Source organism: Hakea prostrata, chromosome 10 (assembly GCF_041222555.1).
Source record: "Hakea prostrata isolate BN-2017 chromosome 10, UWA_Hpros_2, whole genome shotgun sequence".
Lineage (NCBI taxonomy): Eukaryota > Viridiplantae > Streptophyta > Magnoliopsida > Proteales > Proteaceae > Hakea > Hakea prostrata.
In genome coordinates, this window is record NC_142609.1 from 8,779,377 (window position 1) to 8,804,597 (window position 25,221).

At 38.7% G+C, this 25,221-nt stretch overlaps 1 protein-coding gene across 1 annotated transcript; it reads left to right on the forward strand.

Annotated features, from left to right (window-relative positions):
* Positions 1-20,887: 20,887 nt before the first annotated feature.
* LOC149001811 (uncharacterized) lies at positions 20,888-21,604 on the forward strand. Its single transcript, XM_089138580.1, has one exon. The coding sequence runs from the start codon at positions 20,888-20,890 to the stop codon at positions 21,602-21,604; it is 717 nt and encodes a 238-aa protein (XP_088994706.1).
* Positions 21,605-25,221: the final 3,617 nt, after the last annotated feature.

Below are 25,221 nucleotides of genomic sequence, written 5' to 3' on the forward strand. Positions count from 1 at the left end.
TTGATTTAATAAACTGAATAACAATGATTTACACAGTACATATGGACCCAAAACCAGGAAAATATAGAAGTCATTCGCTTTCATATGTAATGTGCACAATAAATATGGAAATGCATGAGAATTTTAAATATCAAATTATATAATATGAGAAATTTCCTTTATAATGGTAGCTCAGCTACAATATAACCATTTAACCATGATGTAGTAGTAGACAAAAATGGGTTGCAGAAAGAGTAAAATCTGTCATTATTATGTACCAAGTAGAATAACCAGTACAGATAGGTTGAACACAAAGTTCGCGTTCTCACGAATTTGATAACATTAAAAGAAAAAGACCATAAACATTCTTCAAGTTGGGAATATAAAATAAAGTCCTAATGGACATTGTTAGTCGAATAGATGTATAAACAATCCTACTGATACTATTTACGGTCATACAAAGAATTAAAACAGTGTACAAAATGGTCATACAAACAATTCCCACAGAACATATATATAAATTGTTAGTCATAACGAGATTTGCAGGGAAGTATAACATACCAATAATGGTCAGAAAACGATCTGGATGGAAATACAACTAGGTGCAAACGTATATGTGTATTCAACATCAATAAAATAGGATACACATATATAAAATCTATTCAATAACAAACCATATCATTTTGTTCAATGTTAACTAAACGAAGTGATGTTTAAACTAATACATGCAACACCAAGTTGGTCTACTTCTATTATCAAAAAGAATTAATCTTCTTAATCCTTAAACCAAGCCATATATATATAGTAGAGTATCAGAAATCACGTCATATATTATAGTCCAGCAAAATCATTTCATGTGAATAGAAAAGAACAAAGTTGGCCATGTTGTGGACCAAGGAATCAATGGATATGTGAAGTTTCATGGGTCACATTTCAAAATATGGGGATTAAAGACAAATATAAATATGAGCAGCATAAATAGTTCAGTTTATTCAAGTTTCACAACGAAGCCACTCTCTATACGAAATAACAGAAACAAAATGATCGGACTCACCAACTGCTATTTGAATGAGGTAAACGCCACCACAGAGTTATTACAGTCTTGCTTTGCTTCAAAACAGAGGCTCAAATGGAGTTCTCTTAAGATTTGATGGGTACTTGAATAATATTGTGGGAGAAACGTGAGAGTAGCTGATACTATCTACGATTTTTTTGTGTAAAACTTTCTTCAAAATTCAAAGTGACACATGAATAACCACATATCTTTCACTTCTTTTTGCTTCAACGAATAAAAATTTACCCAGATAACCAAAACCAGTGCTTCAATCGATTCCAGAGAGCAAATGGGAAATCACTAATGTGCTTATACAGACAGAGAAGAAAATTTTCATTATACAGAAATCGAGACCAAAAATTGTAGGTTCTGCTTTAGAGGTGACAACTGACAAGTAATGGCTCCCCAGTTTGGCACCATTTTTTTGTTCACATCATTGTAATAGTGGCTTACCATGGTTAGTGAAACCCAATCAAATTGATCGAGGACATGAGGTGAGATTGTTACCAATATTTGACGACCGACATCGCAATCCGCTGAATTTCGCTGCTGCAAGGCGAACCCTTAATCATCAACGGCAAAATCAAAGACTGTTGGACCAAATTACATTGGAACATCTTGTAATTTTGTTCTTATGTGTTTGGCTATTCTTACTTTCTTGTTATGTACTTTATTCAAGAAACATTTAACCCCCGTACGTTCAATGTCACTACTGTAACATATACGGTAGGACAATAGTAAAGTGGATGGGTAGTTCAGTACTTTATTTCAAAAAAATGTACTCTATCTATGTCAAACACTTATCACAATGTATTTGAAGGGTTGGAAGTAGTTGTCAAAACAAGTTCACCTCTAACGTATGATATTGTACAAAATCAATTATATAATCTTTCATATATATTGTCCATATGAGAGTTAAGCGGTGATGAAACAAATAATTCAACCCATATATGGTTTTATTTTTTAAAATTATTGATTCCCTTTTATTAGTGTTACATCTGTGGCTTTAAACATTACTGTAAGTCTTCAATTTATAATTTCAGTGACTATAACAGTGTGATGGAACATATTAATTTGACTACGAACCCAAATCAATTCACGATGACAAAATTGGGATCTCCGCCGTTTTGTTATGTGAACACATACCAAAGGGAATGATTCTCTTTTAAACGGCACCAACCCGTTTCATCTCTTTGAACACAGACCAAATGGGGTGATTCCCTTTTTGAAACGGCACCAGCCCCTGTAATCTGATGAACACAGAGGCGAAACGGGCCAGTTCCCTTTTAAAGGGAACCAGCCCCTTTCGTCTGCTGAACACAGAGAGCAAATGGGCCGATTCCCTTTTAATGGGAACCAACCCCTTTCGTCTGTGAACACAGAGAGCAAATGGGCCGATTCCCTTTAAAAGGGAACCACCCCGTTTCGTCTGTCAACACAGAGAGCAAATGGGCCGATTCCCTTTAAAAGGGAACCAGCCCGTTTCGTCTGTGAACACAGAGAGCAAATGGGCCGATTCCCTTTTAATGGGAACCAACCCCTTTCGTCTGTGAACACAGAGAGCAAATGGGCCGATTCCCTTTAAAAGGGAACCACCCCGTTTCGTCTGTCAACACAGAGAGCAAATGGGCCGATTCCCTTTTAAGGGGAACCAGCCCGTTTCGTCTGTGAACACAGAGAGCAAATGGGCCGATTCCCTTTTAAAGGGAACCAGCCCGTTTCGTTTGTGAACACAGAGAGCAAATGGGCCGATTCCCTTTTAAAGGGAACCAACCCCTTTCGTCTGTGAACACAGAGAGCAAATGGGCCGATTCCCTTTAAAAGGGAACCAGCCCGTTTCGTCTGTCAACACAGAGAGCAAATGGGCCGATTCCCTTTAAAAGGGAACCAGCCCCTTTCGTCGTTGAACACAGAGAGCAAATGGGCCGATTCCCTTTTAAAGGGAACCAACCCCTTTCGTCTGTGAACACAGAGAGCAAATGGGCCGATTCCCTTTTAAAGGGAACCAACCCCTTTCGTCTGTGAACACAGAGAGCAAATGGGCCGATTCCCTTTAAAAGGGAACCAGCCCGTTTCGTCTGTCAACACAGAGAGCAAATGGGCCGATTCCCTTTAAAAGGGAACCAGCCCCTTTCGTCTGTGAATACAGAGAGCAAATGGGCCGATTCCCTTTAAAAGGGAACCAGCCCGTTTCGTCTGTGAACACAGAGAGCAAATGGGCCGATTCCCTTTTAAAGGGAACCAACCCCTTTCGTCTGTGAACACAGAGACCAAATGGGCCAATTCCCTTTAAAAGGGAACCAGCCCGTTTCGTCTGTGAACACAGAGACCAAACGGGCCGATTCCCTTTAAAAGGGAACTAGCCCGTTTCGTCTGTGAACACAGAGAGCAAATGGGCCGATTCCCTTTTAAAGGGAACCAACCCCTTTCGTCTGTGAACACAAAGAGAAAATAGGTTGACGAACTTTAAAAGGGAACCGAGTACTTTCTTCATGAGAACACATACACCAAAGGGGTTGGTTCCCATTTCATCCCGAGATCAAAAAGTATCAAATTCCCTGTTACGAAATAATAAAAAAACTAGCACATTTTCACGTTCATACATATGAAAAAAATAACACTTTGAATTCCTGAAATGCCATTCACATATGAATGTATGCTTTATTTGCATTGTAACAAAAATGCGTGAACCTGTCGGTGCGGCAAAATATTCAATTCACTTGTTAAGAAAGAAATTAACCGATCTGTTTAGACAATGTAGTCAAATACTAATGTGAATGTGTTGTTTCATCTAAGTCCATGTACAGGAATTACAAAACACCATTTCAACCTGTAACAAACCCCAACCTCCTTAAATTTAGTTCCTCAATTTAGTATGGTGAGAGAAAGTCAACCAACCTAACACAGAGAGCAAATGATTAGGTTAAGTTGAATTTTCCGGCAAGTGTGTATGTGGATGTATTCAGTGAGCACTAAACGCAACCAACCAAAATAGTAAACAAATAATGAATCTCAGTTTCTTTGATATTTCGATTGAATAAGGTGGATGGAAAGAGAGAGTATATGAAGTAAGAGAATTTATTTACATTAACTCCGGGGATATAAAAGAAAAGAATCCAGTCAGTGAGAAGGTTTAGTGAACATATTAAAATGGATCCTAGATCAACTCAGAGGGGTAACAACGAATTGCACACATAGAAGAATTAGCTGTGGTGCCTTTCATGGGGTGGTCATTCAACGTGGTGTTGTATCTGGCCACAGAGTGCAACACAAGTGCTGATCAAATATCCACAAGACAAATATTGAACCACATAAGGTTTTCCATGGAGGTTCAACTTTCTCTCATCTGTCTGTCACCATCAAATGCACCACCTATCATAGAGAAACAAGGTAACCGATCTTGAATTGTTAGTACACGTAATGAATAGAAAAATCCAGTCGATCTGAAACGGAATGTGTCCGTATTAAAGAAACGCCGCAACAGCAGAAGAACATTGTCACCACAATATCAAAGAAGAACATAGTCACCACCGTTGATGCTCCCCTGCTGGTAACTGAACATGTGTTAGCAAAATTTGGATATTATCAATTAGACATATTGGAAGTATCATAATTGTTTCACTATGGCATTGAACATAATGATTTCTTATATATTTGATATTTAGGTTGCTTTTTAGTTCCTACTTCTTAATACCACACCACGAAGGATGACAATATTGCATGGCAACATGGATTCCTGATCAATGCAAGAAAACAAAAGACAATGTGTAACAACTATAATGAAGTCATTGTTGGAGGAAAGGCATGGTTGAAACAATAGTCCAATTTCGGTTTAAACCACCGCATTCTGGTTTTTTGCCAACTTGAGATGTAACTACGAGGCGTAACATTCATGCTTGGTATTGACTGGGTCAAAACCTTGAGGTTTCGATCAACTTATGGAAACCCTATTTAAAAGTCCCAAATCTTGGTCAACTTCTCGTGAAATTTCACAAAGACTCGCAGCCCGCAGCACCACCGATCAAAACTTTGGAGATTTCCCTCAATTGTTGCCATTTTTACCTCTTCTTAACCTCTTTTTCACTTAAAAATCATCAATCCTCTGTCTTCCTTCACCTCATTTGCTACTTACTCCATGGTTATACTCCTTATGTAGTATATGGTGGAGTTGTTGGAGATGGGGGATCATTTGCTGATGCTAGTAGTATGTCTGCACATAGATATTGGAATGGATCAGGATCAGGATCAGGTGCATCACTTGTGAACTTCATCTTTAGATATCCATTACACCCACTTGGTCCGGTACAATTCTCCTCCTCTTACAGCCCCTTCCCCGATGATACATTCCCTAGGGTGGGATATCTATCCTATGCTAACGATGACACCTATAGATTCACAGTATCGAACTACCAGAATAAATATTCCAAGACCATAACATGGCAGTCTTGTCCAGTACTCAAAGAATCAAATGCAATGGATCAGATATTACCAAATTATACGCGTCCTTGTGGGATGGATCCCCAGAGGAACTGAACTTGGAATTGAGTTCAAAAGTTTCTTTTTGGTAATTTACTTTGAGGTTATTTCGCTATTGCACTTGTATGAAACAATTGCAAGACTTATGCAATTTATTAAATTTTTTAAGTCTTTTTATTTGTTAGAGCCTCTAAATACTACTATTTCAATGATAACTCTTCATTGGTTTCTCTAGCAAAACACACTGCCATTAAGTTATTTATGCTTTAAATAGGTTGTATGCAAAAATCAATCAATTAAGAAAAACCATGAAAACAATGCCGAAACCATCCATTGAGTTGTCCTACAAAATTCCCAAGTTTCAACCTCATCTCGAATTTGATCCTTGGTTGAAACAACACTTGGTTTGAGTTTATGCAAATACACCCAAGTGCCATCAAGTCACCATTGATGTGCAGTAAAACTAGATTATTTGGAGCCGACTAAAGCTCGAGTATGTAGAGTGAGCTAGTGGGGTTTTAAGTCTTGTAGTCTCATGTTGTAACTCATAACTATGCCCATCGTGTCATATGAACTTAATAATAATGATGACCATGTGCGAAATATGATACATCACAAATTTTGAGTTCGAAGTTAATATTCATATTATATGTTATATATTAAGTATATCATGTGTGCAATAAGTTTTATGAGTGTACATCTTCATTTATTCAGCATAAAGATTTCAAACTTGGGGTTGTAATGGAAGGTACAGTTACAACTGTTTTCTCATCAACACGAGGCCAACAATGCATTCAAAAGGCCTAAAATAGATTGGACGGAAATTCTTTGTCCCAAAAGACCTTCAAAGTCACCAGCATCAGCCACCAAAATGAGTTGAGATAGGGAAAATTTCGGGCCCTCGTAATCGCTACCGAGAGCAGTGTTCGAAACCATAGAAGGAATCAATCATGATGATTGAGACCTTGAAAGGTAGGAGACAAGATACTCAAAAAGTTGTACCAACCCCTAAACAACTCAGTATTTGTCATAATGGTTGAGAGTTATCAGCTAGTTTTAAAACTCCCACTTTATTCAGGATACACTAAGTAAAGTAACACAACATAGAAATAAGAAAGAAACAAATAAACATAATACCTAAACTACCGTTGACTAGGACTCAGACACTACAACTACTTGATGTATCTTCATGGTAAAATCTAACTTTCTCTTTGGGGTTTGCAAACTAGTCTCAGTTAGCCAGATGGACATTTGCAATTTTCTTTCCAATAATTAAGAGTAACTAAACATATTCAGCTCTAAGGCATATCTACTTAATCACATCATACAAATGGACACTGTAATTGAATTCAACTTAATAAGTAGAAGGCTGCTAATAATTTTGCTTGTGATTCACCTTGTACCCCAGGTAACTTCATAACTACAGATAGCCTAGTCTGCTGAGTGTTATAGCCCACCCACTTCTGTACTGCCTGCCATAATGGCTTCATCTAGGCCACACACACACAGACAGGGAAAAAAAAAAAATTTACCACTGACGACAAGCATAAGGAAGTGCCTAATAACCAAATTCCATATAAATGACATGTATAAGACTTAAAGTGAAAGGACACGCACTTAGGAGGAGCCAAGCTTGCCATCTTGTGAGCGGGGCCCGTAATCCATCGTAGCATCAGCACAAGCATCCTCTCGCAACCGGAGCAGACATCGCTAAAAACAGACACAATCGGACTCCGATTGGTGGGAGCCGGAGGGGCAGGAAGAGCCTTTACCTTTCGTGTCCTCTGTTTTTTCTCTACAACCCTGCCCGTTGGCACTAACACTCATTTTCTCCATTTATCCTGAGCACACAGAAGCCGAATCAGAGATTTTAGTAAAGAGCATATATCTCACTGGGATAAGGTAGTATCAAGTATAAGCCATACCCAGTTTCCATTTGGGATTCCGGAACTCAGAATGGTCATGTTAACATATGACAAGAAATGAAAAGATGTTGGGGATCAAGAGCTGTTGACCCTCTCTGATTGGGTCTGTTTTGTTCTGTCTTCTTCTTCTGTGATCACATCAATCAACTTGGTAACTGATAAAGAAAGAAATAACTGATAAAGAAAGAAATAACACAGTGGACGAAGGGAGAGAACAAAAGGATCGTTGATGGTTTCCCAAAACAGAAGGTTGGAAACAACAATTACCTTCTAAGATTAATATTACTGGATACTTAGTAATAATGGTCAACCTTCATATCATGTCTGAACTCCCAATGCAATAACAATATGTTACAAACCAATATAACAAGTCACAATGGCAGTATGAATAGAATAAATCATTTTTCACCACTCGATCATATTCATAGTCATTCACACACACTGAAATAACAAAAGATAAGAAATATGTGACATACAAATTGTTCACAAAAAAAAAAACCAATGTCTATTGTAAATCTATTTAACACATCCAACTTCAAATAACATTCCATCTATAGAAAATACGCCTGAAATGTTCCAAACAAGTTCCTTGCAAATAACATTACCTTATCCTTTTATGATTTGAGCAACTCAATCATTCAACAAGCTATTTAAAGAATCAGAAGAACCATCTGAGTGCTCCGATAATTCCGAAAGCTGCAACTCTTTTGCAATTTGATCTAAGCGCCGACGGATATACCGTACATCACCCCTAACGATAGCAAATTCTCTCTCAAATTTTGACAATCTAGCTCCATCCGGCTGATCAACACCCTCACCAACCGGTGCTCCTACATTTGTACCCTCTGCTCCTACATCTCCCAATGGTTTTCCAAAATGAAAATTACTGGCAGATATTTTTGCATCATTCTTCTTCATCTTCTTCTTCTTCATCTTCTTCTTCTTCTTCTTCTTCTTCCCCGCTTCAGAATCCTCCGCTGACAGATCAATATGATAATGCTCAAAAATGTGTGTCAGCAGTTTGCCATAGGGGAGAGCCCGATTAGGTGCCAATCTCGCGTACTGCATCATTTTCATAATGATGTACGGTAGGTTCAACTTGTTACCTCTATGCACACAATAGGTGACATAAGCTTCAAATGAATTTAAGCTGTCATGGTGACCACTGCGAGGTACAACATTGTGTTGCACAATGTATGCAATGGCGTGCCGAAGTGGTTTTAGCTGCCTCAGCTTCACATGCCTCGTGTCACCCGTATAATTCAGCATTATATCCCTATATGTCACATCCACATTAATCAGGTCATTGAACTTCTTCTTAGGCTCCCAGAATACTTTTGCACCTTCATTTGAGATTTGTAGAATCTCGGCTAACGTACAAATATCAAACTTTATTTGCACCCCTTTAACTTTGCTTACGGCTCCAATCTCTTCCCCAACTCCTTGGACAATCAAATTCTTATAAAACTCTTTCACCAAGTCCTCATAACACTTGGTATTTACCTCAAGTATTTTTTCCCAACCAATCTCTCTAAATCTGGCTGCTAGACCTACAGCCTCGAAAGAAGGAATGTCCACTTCCCTTCCTTCAGCTATAGCTTGCTTCTTTAATCTTTTGGGATTGCATTGGGGATAATCATCATTGAACCAGCCCCTTTCTTCATCAGCTTCTACCACTGATTTTCCCTTTCCCTTATCCTTTGCCATAGCCTTCCGCTTTGTTGGCACATGCTTTCCACTTGCTACCATCTTACGGCCCATATAATAGTCCAACTCTAATTGCTGCACATATCAAAAAACATATTGGATAATCAACATTTAACACAAATTAAAGTAAACTATAACAAATTTAACATGCAGCCCTAAACCGTAAAATAATAAACAAAAGGGTCCAACCAAATTTAACACAAATTTAACATGCAGCCCTAAACCGTAAAATAACAAACAAAATGGTCCAACACAATTTTGAGTGTGTGGAAGAGCATCATCTGATTAATTTTTTTAAATCTTACAAATGAATAAAACAAAAAATCAACAACAAACTAAGCCTTATCCCAACTAAATGGGGCCAGCTACATGGATCCTTTCAAAACCAAATAGGGAAAACCTAGGTCCACATAAAGGGAAATAAAATGCAGGAGGAAGAAACACAGTCACAAATCCAGCCACAGGTCACCTACCTTGGGATCCCATGATTCCTCTCAAGTATCTTTTCAAATAAAAATTTCAGTCAACATATCTGAAATTTACATTGCATGAGTAGGTTATTTATAGCCTTCAAAAAGATTATGAGGTTCAAAGTTATATAAAAACCGATTACTCTTTACTTCAAGTTCAAAGTTCATAAAATGGATGTAGATACAGCTCTCCGAGGGATATGAGGTTAACCTTTGGCATTACATGCATGTAGGGGTTGAAACCATGGCAAAGACACTTCAATTCTACTTTGACTTCAGAAATTGCAAGCTAGTACCCTCCTCAAAATGTAGCCAATCAATAGGATTCCATTCATTGGCTACATTCTTTGTGATACAAGATTTCGATGAAATTACAATTAACACGATTCACAAGAATAGAACAATGAACCTCGATAAAACTTCTGGGACATTTACAATAAAGTTGTAACAAGCTGCAATAGATGCTGTCTCTAAGGAACAGACTGTTATGCTAGTCATGCACAAGTGTTCTTGACATACTTTTAGAAAGGAAATGTGCCACTAACCACACCCATCAAACAACTGACCCAGGGGTAAACTTGTTCAAGACAAGACTTACAATAAATAGATAAACAAATTGCACCAATTAAACCCACTTGAACAAGGAGACAAATGACAACCCAGATACACACAGTCACCCTTCATTATACAAGGTCACCGTTCAAAATAGCAGCTCAAAAAATTTAAACTAACCATTCTCTCTACAGGATTTACCAATTGAAATGAGAACCATTATGACACACATACCCAAATGCATCAATTTTATGCAGTACACAGAACAACAAAATTAAACCCCGCCACAACCCCACAAAAAGGTAAAACAACAAATACTAAAAGAAACCGACCAAGTTATTACAGAGCATTTTTCAGCTTTAATTAATGACAAAATCAGGGTTTCGACCACATCATCAGGAATTTCCTTGGTAAGGGTTTTAAGAGTTGGTTATTACCTTTTGAACGATGAATCGCAGAGACGAGACGAGACGAGACAATAATAACGCCCCTTCGATTTCTCAAAATCGCAGCTGGAGCTTCTCCTCTTCTTCTTCGTTCTCAACTGCCACTTCTTCTCCTCTGCTTCTTCTTCTTCTTCGTTCTCAACTAACGACGCCCCTTCGATTTCTTCTCCACCTTGGTACGGTTGCTTCAGATTAGCCAAAAACGAAAACACAAAGGGGTCTTCTTCTTCTTCTCTCCTGCGATTTCTTCTCCAGCTTGGTAAGGTCTGCTTCAGATTAGCCAACAACGAAAACACAAATGAAAATGAAATGGGTGGGGTGGTTTAGAACAGGGGTTTGTTTCGTAAATTTCAAAATAATTTGAACTGGTTGTATATACGGTTACTGTACAACCGTATATACGTATAGACTGGTAGTATGTAATACACCATTAATAAGATATACTATACCCAGTCGAACCGCCCAGATGGACCGGTTGGTTTGCATCAGACCGAACCGAACAGATCGAACTCTGTTCACACACTTAATGAGGTGGGTAATGGGTTTTTTTGATTTTTTAATGGGGAGGATGATCCGAGCCGTCCGATTAGATCGGACGGCTCGCTCCACCGTAGTGCGCATTTATTACGCACTACAGAAGCAAAATTGATAAATCGATGGGATGGTGGTGATACCATATCCGTCTAGCTTCGAAGTGGTTTCGATAATATTTTATTAATTAGACAAATTGGATTTGGATGTGTTGCTGTAAAAATATCTTGGAAGCCCATTTGGTTTGTCCCTGATTCAGACCTGGTTCTTGAATACAAAATAAGTGTGAGAGTGGGCTGCCTCTAGGTACGTGTAGCCACTTCCAATGATTAAGTCTGTGAAATCCAGCCCTAACTTAACCATAACCCTGACCAGGAAACCCGGTTGTTTTTAGGTCCGAAGACCCGGAGTAAAGGAAGAAACCAACTATGGGCCATCTCAGTAGGAAATATGAAGTTTGACTCTGAACCCATGGATGTTGATGTTGGTGTTTCAATCTTGGAAATCTGTGCAAAATTGGAAAGAAAGCTGCACATGTCTGAAGATGAGATTAGTTGAAGGACTTGGAGTATTATTTGACTTGGTTTGAAAGCATTTCTACACACTAGGTATGTCACTTGAGGTGTGTGCAAAAGCCCTTGAGGTTTAGTGTCCATTTGATCCTTCAATTCCCTGTTTGAACCTTGCTGACCTGATTGGTCGATTGGGTCAATAGACCAATCAATCGACCAATGGTGTGTTAAATCCGAGAAACTCCAATTTTAGGGTTTTTCACTCTCTATTTAAACACACATCGTGTTTTTTAATGTCCTCTGCCTCCTAAACACTCTGAGAACGTGGGAAGACTCGTTTGAAACTCTCTTCGGTGATTTCGAAGATTCCTCTTGTGACACCCAGCCCAAATCTAGCCCGGAAACCCGATCTGTTTTGGGTGAAGTAGGGTTTGTTTAATGTTGACTTTGAAGTTTGACTGTGATTTCAGTTTTACTATCTATAAAAATCTTAGGAAGCCATGTCAGACCTTTCCCATAGGGTTAATCCAATGTCTCAAATTGAGGAAGATGTCTTTGTGGGCCATCTCAGTAGAAGATATGGTGTTTGACCCAAAACCCATGGATACTGATGATGGTGTTTCCTTATGGAAACCTTATTCGATTTGGAGTTGAACTACTCATTTGTGAAGAAGAACTTGGTTGATGGACCTAAAGCTTAGTTGGACCTGGTTTGAAGACATCCCTCCATACTAGGTAAGTAGTATGATGTGTTGAAAGAAGCCCATCCAAAAATATTGAAGTTAGGCCCATTAAATCCCTATTTTTGAACAAGCTGTCCAGGCAGTGGCATTTGGTAATTTTCTGTTTTGAAGGTTTTTAAAAGCTTTATTTCTTTGAATTTCGTGGTAAGCTATCCCACCATGTTTCTAAACCTCTTGATGGCATGGGAAGGACCTTAGAACTTCTTCTTTGGCGACCAATCAACCAACAGGGTCAGTTTGGTCAGTTTGGTGAAATCCTAGTAATTCTTGAATTCTTTGTGCTATTTAAAAGGGGGAACTCCATGTTTTTCACTCTCAATCTGTTTCTAAGCCTTGGAGAACGTGGGAAGATCCCTAGAACCTCTCCTTCGAAGCCAAGAAAGATCTTTAAGCATCTGTTCAGATTTCTTCATCGGTTTCTCTTCTATGAGGTTGGTATTCAATTTGTTTCTTCATTAATTCATTCTTTCTTCTCTACTTCTGATTTTCTGATGATGAGAGGGGTATTACACTACTGTAATGACCTCTTGTCTAATTCTTTTAGCCCTAGAGTGAATCCCCCAATTCATTTTATGATCTTGAAGCCATATGGCGATGATCCTTGAATTTGACTCCACCAATGATCTTGACACTTTCCCTAATTTTCTACCTATTTTTATGATTGTGGGGAAGGCCTCATACTATTACCATGACCTTCCCTTGTGTCCTCATGATTGAGGAGTTGATCCCTGATATTCCTTGGACCATTGGAAACCAAAAAGGGAGAGATTTTGAGGGGAAATTCTTGGGTAACCTTCATGAGAGGGTAACCAATTGGGAACCCTTTTTATTTCTGTTAATTCATTAGACCCTCCCCAAAACCTTTCTTGATTGTAAATTCTTTGCCCTAAGGGTGAATCTTTATTATCCCTAGTCTTTCCGTGGGATACACGGATTCTTGTTAGTAAATCCCTAATTATATGATTTGAATTTCTTTCCTTTCACTTTAATTGAGAACCTTATTTTCTCTCATTGGTAGACCCTTCCTAATTCCATTCTTTATTTTGAAATACTAATGAGATGTTCCTTTATCTATCTTGGGTTGTTTTTGTGAGAGTTAATTATGGGTAACTCTCATGAGAGGTAACCATATATGAGACCCTAACATTCTTTTATCTATTGGAAACTCCCCAACACCTTTTTAGATTGTGCTTTCTTTGTTTGTCTTTCTCTAGGGTGAATCTTGATTCCCCCTAGCCTTTCCATGAGAGCCATAGGTTATGTTTGATGAAATCCTAACCCCTTTATTATTGACCTATTGAGATTCATTTTCGGACTAAGATCTCCCCCATGTCTTCATTTGGGTTAGGTTGTACTTTGTCACATCCTCCCAGCCGGTACCCTATCTGGCATACCCGAGAGTGTGATCCACAGCCCGAAGATCAGGTATCGAGTAATCAACCTCCCACATAAACAATAACATAATCATGAACAATAATAATAAAAGTGCGGAAGATAAACCATAGATCCAATAAGAAAAGGATGAATCATATATAAATCAGAGTACTAGATATAATCAGAGTGTCTAAATCAGATAAGTAAAGTGAGGCGAAATCCCACTCTACAACCAGCGGAAAAGTAGTTCCAAAAGAGAATAAGCAAGATAGAATCTAATCCCAATAGCAGGTACAATAGGTAACTAAATTGTTCTCAATCTTATAGACAACATCCCTATAAGTATAAATCTCATAAATGGCACAAGGGCGTTTCCACTCTATGGTCGGACTAAGCATTGTACGGAGCATAACCACTTGCGGGATCTTCAGTGTAATTGTCGTAACCGCAATCACCTTCCTGGAGATATGCCTCTTCTCCTTGCGCTTCTTCATACGGGCCGTCATGATATTCAGAACCTGTAGAATAGTCTAACAAACATTGTACAATAATGGAATGAGTTTCAAAGAAACTCGGTAAAGCGATTAAATCCATAATAACATAAATGGCGAGGATTTCGGAACAAACATAATGCAATATGGTATGAAACAAACAATGAATGTATGAATCTAACTCTACATATGCTGGTCTCTATTGGCAGACATGCTTTAAGTCATAGCACCGTACTTCTTTAGGAAGGTCTTAATCACTCATCATCAGTTGGTAATGGGTCCGGCATCCCTCGGGACATTCCATGGCTGGGGGTATAGGTCACCACTCTCTCACATCACCATTGGTCTAAGTACCGGCGCATGTCAGGGTAAAGCCTAGCCAAATGCAAGTCTTCTACTTAGTTACATCAAGTCAGATCCAGATACGTCCATTCCTCGTCCCTGACGATCCTTTCCGATATCCTTCACACTAGAGTCCTCATAGTCCCTGACTACGGACTCATCAACCCTATTGGTTATCCACATATGGTAAACGGGAAGCTCTCACGTCCCCTCACGGGTTGGTTACCGGTCTTGAGCGCCCGTGAGCCCAAGTCTATCCATATGCAACCCTACCAATAAATGGCCCCCACAATGTGATTCCTGTCCTCTCACGGGTTGGTTACTGGTCTTGAGCGCCCATGAATCCCCATTGCTACCACGGGTCGTTCGGTCTCAATACCCCTCCGATTAGGGTCTAACATAACGGGACATCCTAGCCCAACACTACTAGACAGTCCTAGATATGTCATCCAACAGTTTAGGAAGGTGTCCAGAGGGCATCTCCGGAAACATCCCATAATATTCCCGTAGTTGTCCAAGGACAGAAGTGTCAAAAGGACACCTCTCCTTTCCAAACCATACTTAAGCATACACAAGCATCAATTCATAACATCACATATATGGTAACTTCATATATGGAAAGAAATCAATAATTACAATCAACTTGCATATAACTGGTAAGTAAATCATACATGAGTCAATTCAATATAAATAAGTAATGCTACTGATATCAAGACAGTACCACAGTAGTATAACATTATAAGAATCTATTTAAAGAAATAAATTAACAAGATTCATATATAGAGACTAAGATATGCAATTTATGTTGTTAAAGAAGTAACCATCCTTACCTTTTATAACTTGCAAAGGAATCCTAAGAAATCAAGTAAGATCTTGACAAACTTGAGAAGAAGGTCCTAAACAAGTGTATACAACAAATTAAGAAAGATCCCTACCAGAAAAGATACCAAAACATCCAAAACAGACCAATTCTGGAGCTTTGTACTCATTGGTTGAGTGGATTGGTCTCTTGTCTTGATCGACCAATCGATCGACCAATGCGAGACGATAGCCTATAAAATCAGAGTTTTAAGATATAAAATCCGAATTTGGTGGTTCAAAAGGGTACTAAACAAGGAGTAAACTACATTAGTAGTATCCTAACATATAGGGGATCTCAAAACACTAATTAAATCAAGTCATCAAGATACAAATTAGGTAAACAAAAAGTTACCATAATTAGATCAATCATGGTTCTTGAAGAATTCAAGATAGAAATCAAAGACAAGAACAATAGGAGAATGAATCATTGATTCAGGTAAAGGTATCATGAAAGGCATACTTAGATCTTCAAGAAAATAGACCTAAGAGCATAGATCTAAATAAGGAAACAAAACCTACCATATATGTAACTATCATGATTCATGAAGAAAACATGGTATGGTAGAAGAGAAACAACTAGAGATTGATAGATCATGGATCATGAAAAGAAAACACAGTAATTGTCTACTAACATGATCAATATAGTAGATCTAAGGAGATCAGAATTCAAATCAAAAGATAAACAAAGACTAGATCATGGTTTGATCATGATTCCTTCAAAAGCTTGCAATGATCATGGTTAAGATCATTGCATTAGTCATTAATCCTTAGGAAGATCATGAGAGACAAGTCCAGGAGATGTTTGCAACGAGAGAATGCAGCATCTCCTCTCTTGTCTCAACTCAAAAAAGGAAAGAAAAACAGAGATGGAGGAGAAGAAGAGAGTGTAGACATACCTTTGATGCAAAAGTGAAGAGTTTTGACGAAGATCCGTCAAGAAAACACCAAGGATGCAAGGGAGATGACTTGCAGAGGTCTTTGGTTCGTTCCAAAGAGTTTGGAGGCAGAAAATACAAAGTAGACTCGAGATTGGACTTAAATAGAGCAAGCAAGACCTAATTGCCAAAGACAGCACCCATTGGTCGAGTGGATTGGTCGGCTGATCCGATCGACCAATCGATCGACCAATCAGTTCAGCAACTCCTAAACGGGGAATTGAAGACCCAGATCAAATCCAATCCTAAAGGGGTTTTGCACACACATCAAGTGACTTACCTAATAGGTAGAAATGCCTTCAAACCATGATAGAGAGCACTCCAAGTCCATCAACTAATCCGATCTTCATCAAGATTCAGTTTCCATAAATAGAACCTCATCATCAACTCTCATGGATTCAAAGCCAGACACCAAGCCTCCTCCTTGGGATGTCCCAAAGCTGACTTCTTACTTTACTTCGGGTCACTCGACCTACAAATAACAAGGTTTTTGGGTCAGGGGTGGGGGGGGGGTTTCCCCCTCGGGGCCTCCCCCCCCAGCCCAAAACCCCCCAACACAAAAATATATGGGGGGGGGGGGGGGGGGGGCGGGCGCGGGCGCGGGCGCCGCGGGGGGGCGCCCGCGGGTGTTTTTTCTTTTTTTTTTTTTTCCCTTTGCCCCCTGTTCGTTATAAATAGCATCCCTCGCCCTATTAACGCATTATTATGTTCGGGATTGCTATTTTGGGAGATTAGGTGGCTGTGGAAACGTGCGGGATTCAGGTCTGAAGTGCTGTTAATGATATGGAACCTTTTCTCTTCTATTCTTAGTGATTCTGGTTAAGATAATAAATCTCCATTTGCAATTCTCTTCTTTTTAACCTCTAATTGATATGAATCCATCCCGTTTTTGTTAGTGGTTACCCAATTGATTTGTTGTACTCCCTTTCCAATGTTCTTGATGAGATCCTGTCCAGAAACAAATCCCTGCATTTGTTAATGGATAGATCCAGTCAAAGGGAGAGTTTCTGGGTAATCCATTTATGGTGTTTGTTAGGTTTCTCTTCACCTAATGTCTCTAGGAGTGTTAGATTCGAGACTTAGGCCATGATCACTTGAAATCCGGATTGAAAACTGATGATCGAAGCTTCGAGTTTCAGATCTGAAACTCTCTGTTTTTGAGGCGGTCACTAGTGGCGGTCGCTCAACCTAAGCGACCGGCCGGTTTCCAGTGTCTGTGTAAGTTTGATTTTGGATTTGTTTTGACTCTTGACTCTTATATATTCTTGTAACCCTATGCCTAGGTGTTCTCTGTTTCAAGTAAAAGTCTTATGATAGTTTCTGGAATTCAAGTTAGAGGAATTTTACATAATTACAGGTAAGGACATGCATTCTTATTTATATGCAATTACATATACATGATGATTCAACTGTTCTATTCACTATTCTTTGATCATGTATCTTGCTGTAATTGTATAAAGCATGTGAATCTTATTGTATACTCGCTGTTTGTGGTGTTCCTTGATGTACTTCATCTTTTATGATATTGCACAACTGTTCATGATATGATAAAGAGTGATGTAGTGTAGTTGTGATGGAAGGGGTATTCCATTGGGATATCTTGGCTGGAGATATCCGAGGGTTGTGGTATGGGACACATACTCACTGTTGCCTCTAGCACTATCATGATTAATGGATGACATACTTATGGAGTCTAGAATTGCATGACTAGGTACCCCACATGCTATTACCCTTTCGGTAGTGGAATTGAAGCCGGGTGACCCGTGACAATGGTGACGTGACTATGTTTCATCCTACAGCGGTAACCAGTCCGTGCGGAGACTCAGTGGTCCACTGTTGGTCATGAAATGGTAGGGTTGCATATGTTAGGGTTGGGCTCATGGACGTCCAAGGAGCGGACCAGGTGTCGCGAGGAGTCATGAGAACATCCGCCCCAATAATATGTGGATGACCATAGGGTTAAGGAGTGGAGTCCAATAGCGGTAGCCAGTCCGTGAGGGTTCTCACTCCTAGGTTGCGAAGGATACTGAACCGAGTTGCTTGGTGCCATAGGGGAAGTATCTGGACTCCATATAGTATGTTACCATTATGACTTGCATTGGATTAGAAACCCCGACATGTGCCAGTACTCATTGCCAATGGTCGTGGTGAGAGAGTGTTGACTTAACCCCTAGCCATGGTTTGAGAGCCAGGTGTGGACTTACCCCCTTTGTCCAAGATCCCTATAGAGGTAACCAATCCTTGCCGGATCAGAGTGATGAGACTTACCCAGAGGAGGGCTGGTGTATATCTTAAAGCATGTCAGCTGTTAGAGACTTGCATAGTTAGATCTTAGTAGCATTCATATTTCTGCATACCATCCATATCATTTCATGTGTGCATTCATGGATTGTATTGACATATATATGAGAATTGTTTGTTCCTTACTGAGTTCGTTGGAACTCATTCCTTTCATTATATGTATTATATAAACTGTATAGATGGTTGCACGTCGGAAGTTGGAGATGATTTGTATGAAAGAGCCTTCTCCTATAAAGCTGATGCGGCACAGACAGTGGTACATGGACTTGCTGAGCATAGAGCCTCCTGAAGATGCTTGTGTGCATTTTTAGCACCCATTGATGGCCGACAGAGGCAGATTGCCAGGATTTTGATGATCGTTTGGAGAAAGATTGGAGGACATCTTTACTTGCTAAGTTAGAAAACTAGTTTTTAAATTTATAAAAGAAAACCAGAGAGAAGATTATTTAGTTATGTATTTTGCTTCTGCTGAACTCGATATTACTTTTGATTCTTGATTTTCCCTCTTTCGTTCGTTCTTGGATATTTATCGGAGTATTTGGACTCCTGTAACATTTTTATTAATTATTGCACTATTCTTGCTCTTGATTATCTGTATTTGTATTTATTATTGTTGATAGACTAAAACCATGGGTCCTGTGATGGTTCGCACCCACGGGTTGTCGGGTGGGTAACCGGGCTCGGCGGGCGGGGTGTGACACCTCTGCTAGATCTGAAGTCTCTCATCTCCGATCTGTCAGTCTAAGGTTAATATCTCTTCTGAATTGTAAATTTTTCTTTCTTCGATCATGTTCTTGATTGAGATTGAGAAGAAGATGCTGCATTCTTGCAACCATCTCTTCCATGATCTCATTCTTTTCTTTAGGGTTTATGATCAGCATAGAGATCTCAACCCTAATTCTTGTCAGATCCGTTTGAAACCCTAGTTCTTCTTATGGATTTGATTTCGTAACCATTTAGATCTAATTTTCATGACATACTTGTGATTAATTCTGATTACCTTTTTATTGGATGAGATCTAAATCATCCCTTGCCTTTGCTGTGATTTCCATAGTGTATTTTTTTATCGAATTCTAGGGTTTTTCTCTCATTTGGGGAAAACCATGATTTTAATTGAAGGTAATGTTTTTTATCGTTATTAGTGCCCAATCTTTACTCCCTTAGTGTTAGAATACTATCCTATAGTTTTCCTCCAAGTTTTGTGAAGTTCCGAACCCTGTAGATTGAGTTTCAGATCAGATTTCCCGTACTTGCTTCGTATTGACTTTGTTGGTCGACAGGGTTAGTAGACCAATCAATCGACCAATGAAGATAGTATCTTTGTTTTTTGCTCTGTTTGATTCGTTTGTTCTCTGATCTTTTAGGCATCTTCCTAATGTTGTATCTATGATTGTTAGAGATTTACTTACTAAGTTTGGAGCCTCTTTCTTTGATCTTTGGATTATCTTCGACGATAATCAAGGTCAGGACAGTTATTTATCAACGTTATTTTTGCCAGGAAATCGCACGGTGACGTTGTGTATCACTACAATGTCTATTTCTTAGCTTCTTAGTAGACATCTCTTCCGAGAAGTGCCTCATTTGAGAAGCATCAATTGAACCATCTTAGACTTGATTTGGGCCATTAGTTTGATTCGAATGGTCCACTCTGGGTCAATGACTTGAACTTTAATGACCATAACAGGATGATATTCAAATGGTTAACTTTTTTAAACAAATTATCTTAAACTGTATGAATGCAAAGTGAAAACAAAATTTTGACTACCTGTTAATATATTTTACCATTTTATTGGCAAGTGTTAGCTTTGAACTTGAAGAATATAGCAACTTTCCTTTCTTTTATTATTCTTAATCTTCAATTTTCCAAGCATTTTTCATTCTCAATTTTCCTTTGTATTTATTGTAATAGAAAGCACACAAAAAAAGAATATTCAAATGTTTTAAATTACTCCTTGATCGAAAAGGAGTATAACTATTTCCACATCCTACTAATAATCAAACGGATTCAAATACCCCTAAATCAATATGGATACCAATTCATAAATGGATTTAGGTTATCTATTTACAACCATACATTCAAACATTTCTTGAAACTCCAGGTACAATAAATGAGGGTAGCTCTAGGTGCATTGACAAGGTTGTTACATTCTAATCAAGTGGCTACAAATTACTATAGAAAATAACCTCTATGACAACAAATATATATAGAATTTGGGAGGAAAGGAACAGTCAAATATTCAGTGGTACTACTACAGAAGGTCAGGTGGTATTGGGAAAAATTAAGAAGGATACCCGCTTGCGATTTGCACACCCTCCACTCAAACTTACCGACACTCAAGAAGATAGGAATGTTTTTGCTCGATGGCACATTGGGGTGACTTTTCAACTTCCAAAGGCAGTTTGTCATAGATGGCCCAAGCCAGAAGGTAATTGGGTGGCTATAAATTGTGATGGTTCTAGTCAAGAAGACATTGGTGGGTACGGAGCTATTGCCCGAAATCGTCATGGTAAGGTTATTTTTGCTTTGGCAGGTGGTAGTAATGAGAAAAATATTACTCGATTGGAATTATATGCGATCAAGCGTGGCATGGAGACTGCTCATCAAATGAGTTTGACGATGATAGAAATTCGATCTGATTCCATGGTGGCCATCCAATTTATTCAAGGACATTTTTCTACATCTTGGAGGGTTGTTGATTTGATCATGGAGGTTAGGGAGCTAAGGGGTGGTTTTTTGATATGTAATTTTGTTCATCATGTTTCAGAGATTAATGTTTGTGTGGACTTCCTAGCAAGTTTCCTTAATACCTCCCAAGAAATCCGTCTAGCTGTAGATGCTCTTCCTTTAGCTTTTTCTGCTTTTGTTCGGGATGATGCTAATGGTATGAAATTCTTCAGAATGTAATTTTCTTTCTTTTTTTCTCTTTATTTAATCAAAGCTCCCTTTCTCCGAAAAAAGAAAATAGGGTAAACCAGCAAAATCCATAGTCTGCGTGACCCCATGGTGGTGGAAGCATTGTGCTTTATGTAAGCTAATGTTAGACACAACAAAAGTATGTGAGTATTGCAAGTTTCTGTTGTATTATTTGTAATATAATAAAATAATATATTTATTGGATTTGTAAGTGCAGAAAACTTTCCTTAATTTATTTTAGGAAAGTGTTTTTTATATAGTCCCACATTGGAAACCGAGGTGTCGGAATTCAGGTTAATTAATAGGTACCACCTATTAACTTTGATTTATAATAATGAGACACGCCAATGCATGTGTAGTGTATGAGCGAGGACGGTGTACCATCCGAGCGCGCTCGTGCACTGGAAGTAGATCCATAAATATCATTTTTGATGGATCAATATGGACCGTTAGATCGTGCGGCTGAACGATCCGACGGCTCATATTTGAACGTCAGCATTCGTATCCCTACAGAGAGGTGCACTCATACGAACAAAGTCATGAACTGTTCAGAAGAGACACCTCAATGCCTATAAATACATTCTAGCTTCACAAACAGCAAAAGATACAAAAATATCTCTGTTCTTGAGTTTTGTTTGTGCTTAGCAAAACTTGGGAGATTCAACTTAAGTTGTGCTTCTTTGTATCCTGGGAGACGGTTCGCAGTACCTTAGCACCTTGATGTGAGGGTGAGTTACATCTTAAGGAAAGTGACGTTGTAACGCGCCTAGAAGTTCCAACTTTCATACTGTATTCTTTTGTTCGTTTCCTTTCACAGTTTCATGGGGTCAGGCTATTTAAGAAGAATGGTTTAAGGTGTGGAAGAGAAGCAATTTGAACATCGTTAAGTGAATGAAAGAATCAAACCATAACATAAAGGTGAGCACTTCATAATGACAAAAGAGCCATTGATCAAGATCTACAACCACTATTTGAGGATAATGATGTTGTAAATTTTGAAACTAATGCTTTTATCCAACATTTTTTACATTTGAGTGAAGCATTAAATGGTTTTAATCTTCGAAAAAGTGGATGAGACCGGATATGTATGGTTTAGATCTTGTATGATCTCATACAAAACTATTTGAAGACAAGGATCCATATAACCAAACACATTTAATTGGATAAGGCTTCTTGTTGTATTATATGGTTTCTAGTGTTTCATCGTTCTACACCTTGATTAAAATATTTTCTAGCTTTTAGTTTTCATTGATTTACATTTGCTTCTTCTAGGGGCCAGAAAACCTAAAACTTTTGTCAAGGAAATTGCTTATAAAATTATAAATTAAAAAAATATAAAAAAAAGCATCAACTAGCTCAAGTTGTCTAGGGTTTATTCCTATCATCTAATCACTTTTGAAACATGCGTCATTTAACATCAATGTAACAATCCGACTTTGGGTTTAAATATGTTGAAAAACATCACTATATATGAATGTAAACCTCTCAATTTGCACTGATTAGTATCAACATCACATAGTTATCGGCCAACACAAATGCTCATACCATAATTATATCTTTAACCATGAGTGGAGGATGGATGAACCAAAAGAACCATCAAGACCAAATGGTGATGTCCCTTGAGGATGTAATCATGGTTCGCGTAAGCTGGCCCGGATGAACCTCATCCAAGAAAAAAAAAAAAAATTGTGATATCCCTTTTGTATTCCATGAATATGAAAAGTATGTTTTGTGTAACAATTTTTTCGGGTAGCAATGGATATCCACTGTCCAGGCCTTCAGACTGACTAGTGTCACAGTCCATTAATACTAGTAGTCCCTCCTTAGGGGTTGCAAATGGTCTAACAAGAAACATAGACTAATGTAGCAAGGAATCTAAGGTTCCTAGGCAAACTCTTTAGATGACCATGATATTGAACAGCAGATAGTCCCAATTTCATTCAAACAAATTACTTAAAATGGAAAAGATTGTAATGAAAAATGTCCTTACATAGCAAGAAAAAGAAAATATAATATTTGGCAGGCATTCCTAACCGAATCACTTCCCATGCTCTTTTTTTTTTTTTTTTTTTTTTTTTTTGTTGGGTACAAAGGGGCTTTATTAAGCCGGGGGATGAAATATTAATATGCCTCAGAGAGAGTCGAACCCACAACCTCTTCACTAAGAGGTGTTGGTTTTAACCACTAGAAATGCCAATGCCAATTTCGCTACTTTTATAAAAATATCATTGAATCTAATATAGTATTACTGGACCCATAATGGTTGGTAATATTGCAAGTTACTACAGCATACTCTCTTATTAAGAATACTTTACCAAAAAAAAAATTATGAATACCATAATTTTCAAAAAAACATAAAATTGATATCACCTCATATTACCTATTTTAAGGTCTATACACATACTGATGGTTAGTTTAGTAAAGAAATGGTTGTTGGACAGCTCTAAAGGTGATATCGACAAAATAGTACCGAACCTGGTTCAACATGATTGGGTCTTTGAACCCGGCTAGTAACAGCCCTGGCATTATCGGGATCGGTTTGGGATTAAAACTAACCAATTGCGTGAAGATGAAGATTACAGTTACAAGATATAAACGTGATCCCGAAGATCCTGGGATACATAAGCGAGTCATAATAGGTAACTTCCACTGAAACAAGATGGAGATCGTGCCAAGATTGGTAACTACCCACAGTTCCGAATAAAAAGGGTAAAACCCTAAAGATCCAACGATGATCAAGGGAGGATGCAGACGAATCCAACGGTCGGGATTGAGAGGTAAAATCTATATAAAGAGTGCATCATTGTGCAATAGAGGAATTTGAATCGTTTCCCTTCATTATTATATTCAAATCGCGCTCTGCAATTCGTCATAGCCTTGTGATTAGTTCCATAACATACTTAGCCTTTGGAGGTGGCCTCCGGACCTCACGATTGGGCCACGTCTAACATTGTTTTGTAGGTTATTCCTCAAAGATTTAAAGGTTTAGTAGATTTTGGACGCATCATTTGGCACTGTCTGTGGGATCGCTTCAAAAGCCATGGTTACCAGATCAACAACTTTAAGGAACCAAGGCATTCCTCATCCTCCTCCAGGAGAAGATCCACCTCCAACAGAAGATGATCTTCTTGAAGGAAGTCATGTACGTGAGGGAGAAGTCCATGAAGACAAAGGATTGGTTGGAGATGAACACCTCAACAACCCAACCAACCTTCAAGAACAAATGAACTAGATGCAACAAATGCTTCAAATGGTGGCGAGACATTTGGGAGCTCCTAGAGATCCGAATCATCATGATTGAGAGGAGGCCCAAGATCGAACGCGAAGAGTAGGGATACGACTTTCCCCAGTCCAAGGACATTCTCCTCAGAGAAATAGATATCAAGTTGAAGGCCAGAACTTCAGGAAAAATCCTTATGAAGATCGGGAAGGTCAATCTAGAGCACGAAGAGTGGCAGAAATACCCAGACGAGATGAACAATGCGGTCAAGAACAGGCGCAGGGGAGCAGGACCGGGACCATTACCTGACAGGAACGAGATAGCGTTGTACACATACCCCTACGTCCCAGCATTTGAGTAGAGATAGCGTCTAGACGGATGGCATTTG

Coding starts and splice junctions, on each gene's coding strand:
- LOC149001811 (XM_089138580.1), top strand. CDS start 20,888: ATGACAACAAATATATATAGAATTTGGGAGGAAAGGAACAGTCAAATA.